We start from the raw sequence: 3,517 nt of genomic DNA, 5'->3' as shown, positions 1-3,517 counted from the left end.
GGTGCTGCTTTGAAACCCTGGAGACTGAAGTCCTCTATTAATTCACAGAAGAGGTTTAACCCTGTGCAAACTTCCCCTCATGGCCCTGCTAATGGGCCACAACCTAGAAGGACCACTTAAAGGGGTAGAAGGGATTTCAGTCTCCATTGCCATTCATTCCTTGATTGTTCTACTGAGGTTGCCAACTAAGATATGGATTAGTGCCAGATACTGTGGACATTTTTGTGATGTGGACACACCGGTTCACTAAGAACTGAACTGACAACCTGAACTGAACCTCCTTTCACACAGGTCCCCAATTGCTTTCCAAACTCTGATGTTGACCTAAGAGTAAAAACAGGTTTTCTCTTGTAAAATGTTTGTAAGATTTTTTTTTTCTTCACAAAACTCAAAACCTATTGAACTTGACAAAGTGAACTGTTCAGCAGAGGAAAGGCAGCCAAATGGTCTAGTGGAAGGAACATGGGTTCTAGTCCTGGTTCTGCTGTCTGATCTTGGGTAAGCCTCTGTGCCTATTTCCCATCCTACTCTGTCTTGTAAGCATTTTGGGACTCTTTCTGTGAACGTACAGTGCCTAGCACAATGGGGCCTCTAGGTGATACTTTTCAGAGTAGCAGCCATGTTAGTTTGTACTCGCAAAAAGAACGGGAGGACTTGTGGCACCTTAGAGACTAACACATTTATTTGAGCATAAGCTTTCGTGAGCTACAGCTCACTTCATCAAGCTCACGAAAGCTTATGCTCAAATAAATTTGTTAGACTCTAAGGTGCCACAAGTCCTCCTGTTCTTTTTAAGTGATACTGTAATTTAAATAATAACGAGAAGGGGGTTGGGAGGGAAGAGGTGTCTGTTATAACACACATCTACTTCATGTGGGTGGTTTATTCTTTCCAAAGCGATACAAACGTTATGAGAGTCCCTTGCTTTTCCAGAAGAGATTGAGACCCATCTTTCCTGTCCCTTTTCTATATTGCATGGAGGGACTCCAACAAACCCACTGATGGGTGAATTATTTTCCCTTCACTGCAAGCTCAATAAGAAAATAGAATGTACCCCAGTGATGTATTCTTGTACATTTCAACAGCAGGACCAATACTGCTGCATTCTACCGCCTCAGCCAAGGGGAGTGAGAGTAGATAGCATGAATGTGAAACTGTCACAACAAACCAGTTTTTGCAGTGTTGGTCCCAGAGACAAGGTGGGTGAGGTAGTATCATTTATCAGACCAATTTCTGCTGGTAAAAGAGACCCGCTTTTGATCTACACAGAGCTTGTCTTTAGGTCTGGGAAAGGTAATCAGAGTGTCACAGGTAAATACAAGGTGGACCAGGCTGTTAAGAGATTGTTACCTTCCCATTGCATTTGGCCTGGTCTCTTGCAATATGTATTAACTTCATATGCTTAACAATCTGTTCCACCTTGTATTTAGTTGTGATGCTGCTTATCTTTCACAGGCCGGAAGCAGAGCTCTCTAGCTCTATGTAGCTTGAAAGCTTGTCTCTTTCGCCAACAGAAGTTGCTCCAATAAAAGATATCAGCTCACACACCTTGTCTCTTTTATAACAAATGAGGACACCATGGGGCAGTGTGACAGACCCAGTTGCAGGATGCCTTCTCTTTCCTGACCCTGGCACAGCCATCCTCTTCAGGAGCAGCCTTATCCTCTTTGGGGTGAAGAAATGTGCAGTTTAGAGGAAACCATGATGATCCCTAGCTTTGCTTTCCCAGCAAACAGTGGGCCAGGTCCCCAGCTGGGGCAAAGTGCCCTACCTCCCTGAAGTCAATGGGACTGCACCCACCCTCTGAGGCTCTGGCTCATGTTTCAGGACCAAGATACCCTCGTCCTATGCCCACCATGCCTTCCCCAGACACTCTGTGAGCTCTCAATCTGCCCCTTGCCCTATCCCTGCTCCCCTTGACACAAGCATTTTCTGGACCTTCCAGGCCCTGATGCAGAGACTCTGGACCAAATCCCGCTGTGGCCCACTGTGTCCATGGGTGGAGGGGAACGTGTGTGTGAGCGAGCCAGGGGTTTCGCAGGGTCCATACAGCCGGAGGAGGACAACGGGCAGAGATCTCGCTGCAGCTGGTCGCCGTTCTGCCCGGCTGCATGCTCCGGGCTGATCAGACCCCTCCGCCGCAGAGTCGAGCAGCCACGGCTGGCGACTGGGGAAAGTGGCGGCCCGGTAGCCGCCTTAGGGGAAGAATCTCTTTGGTGATTGGGCGCCATTGTTCCCTTTGTGACGGGGGCTGTATAAATAACCGGCCCTGCGGGGAGCCCGCTACACTTGCCCAGCCAACAAGGGGGACGGGGGGCGGCGGGGAAGTTTGTCTCCGACCCAGTGCACCCGGGCCCCTTGTGACTGCGCCGGGCAGCAGCTGCCCCAGCAGCGGGGAGCCCCACCCCGGAGCCGCTGGCGGTGGGCGGGGGGGGGGGGGGAGAAGGTGGCACGTCTGGCTGCTCCATGGATTCCGATGTGGCCTCCTCATCCAGCCGAGCATCGTCCCCAGAGCTGGAGGAAGCCGGCAGCCCCGAGCTCCCGCCCAGCCGAGTGTTCGAAGCCCTCTGCCGGGAGCCAGGGGCTCCCCAGCGGCGGCCCGGGGAGCCCAGCCCCAGCGGCCCGGCCGGGGGGAAGCCCCGGGCCAGCAGGCAGGAGCAGCGGCTCAAGGTGAACAGCCGCGAGCGCCGGCGGATGCACGACCTGAACCAGGCGCTGGACGGGCTGCGGGAGGTGATGCCCTACTCGCAGGGGCCGGCGGTGCGCAAGCTCTCCAAGATCGCCACCTTGCTGCTGGCCCGCAACTACATCCTCACGCTGAGCAGCTCCCTGCAGGAGATGAGGCGGCTGCTGAGCGAGCTCCACGCCGGGCCCCGCAGCCAGCAGCTCCCCCAGGCCCGCCCCATGCACCCCGCCGCCTGCTCCCTGGCAGCCGCAGCTGGGTACCCGGGCTGCCGACCGGCTCCGCAAGAGACTCACCGCACGGCAGCGGGGCCCCTGGGCCCCTTTTACAGACACTACTCCGGCTTGCCCTGCCTCTGCTCCGTGTGCCAGGCCGCACCCCAGGAGCTGCCAAGGACGGCCGCCGCCCCGTCCTGCCTCCGGGCAAGCAAGTAACGCCGGAGGCTTACCCTGGCCGCAGAGCCCCAACGCCAAGGCGTTAATAGGGTCAGCGCCGCAGAACGGGCACCGCTCTGACAAGGAGAGTCCTTGGGCTGGGGGTGGGGTGGGGGGGGGATAGGGCTATCGGTGCCCTTCCATTTACAAACCTCGCCAGTCTCCTCCTGATCATGTAACTGACACTTATCCCCTCAAGACTCTGCGACACGCTCTGTATCCAAACCTGCAGGCAGCAGGAACCCTAGGACAGTTCCCAAGGCTGGTGAGAGAAGAGCTTGACTGAGGTGGCCATTCAGCTGTGACACGTAGCTTTGCCTTTCTTCAGTAAATGCAACGTACCAGTGATGCAACGTACCTGGAATTTTCATTTTTACTGATAATAAATATAGTCATCTTA

The 3,517-nt window shown here is 54.5% G+C and overlaps 1 protein-coding gene across 1 annotated transcript; it reads left to right on the top strand.

Moving 5' to 3' along the window:
• Nucleotides 1–2,444: 2,444 nt before the first annotated feature.
• On the top strand, nt 2,445–3,517 carry LOC311510184 (oligodendrocyte transcription factor 3-like). The gene has a single exon (XM_084609678.1). It carries the CDS (start codon nt 2,467–2,469, stop codon nt 3,115–3,117), a length of 651 nt encoding a protein of 216 aa, XP_084465804.1. The 5' UTR covers nt 2,445–2,466; the 3' UTR covers nt 3,118–3,517.

This window comes from Lepidochelys olivacea (assembly GCF_965140295.1).
Source record: "Lepidochelys olivacea isolate rLepOli2 genome assembly, chromosome: 19".
Taxonomy (NCBI): domain Eukaryota; kingdom Metazoa; phylum Chordata; order Testudines; family Cheloniidae; genus Lepidochelys; species Lepidochelys olivacea.
Note: the sequence above shows the minus strand (reverse complement) of the source record. Positions and strands in the feature narration are given on the sequence as shown.

Bases quoted from the DNA above. Each gene is read 5' to 3' on its own strand.
- LOC311510184 (XM_084609678.1), top strand. From the start codon at position 2,467: ATGGATTCCGATGTGGCCTCCTCATCCAGCCGAGCATCGTCCCCAGAG.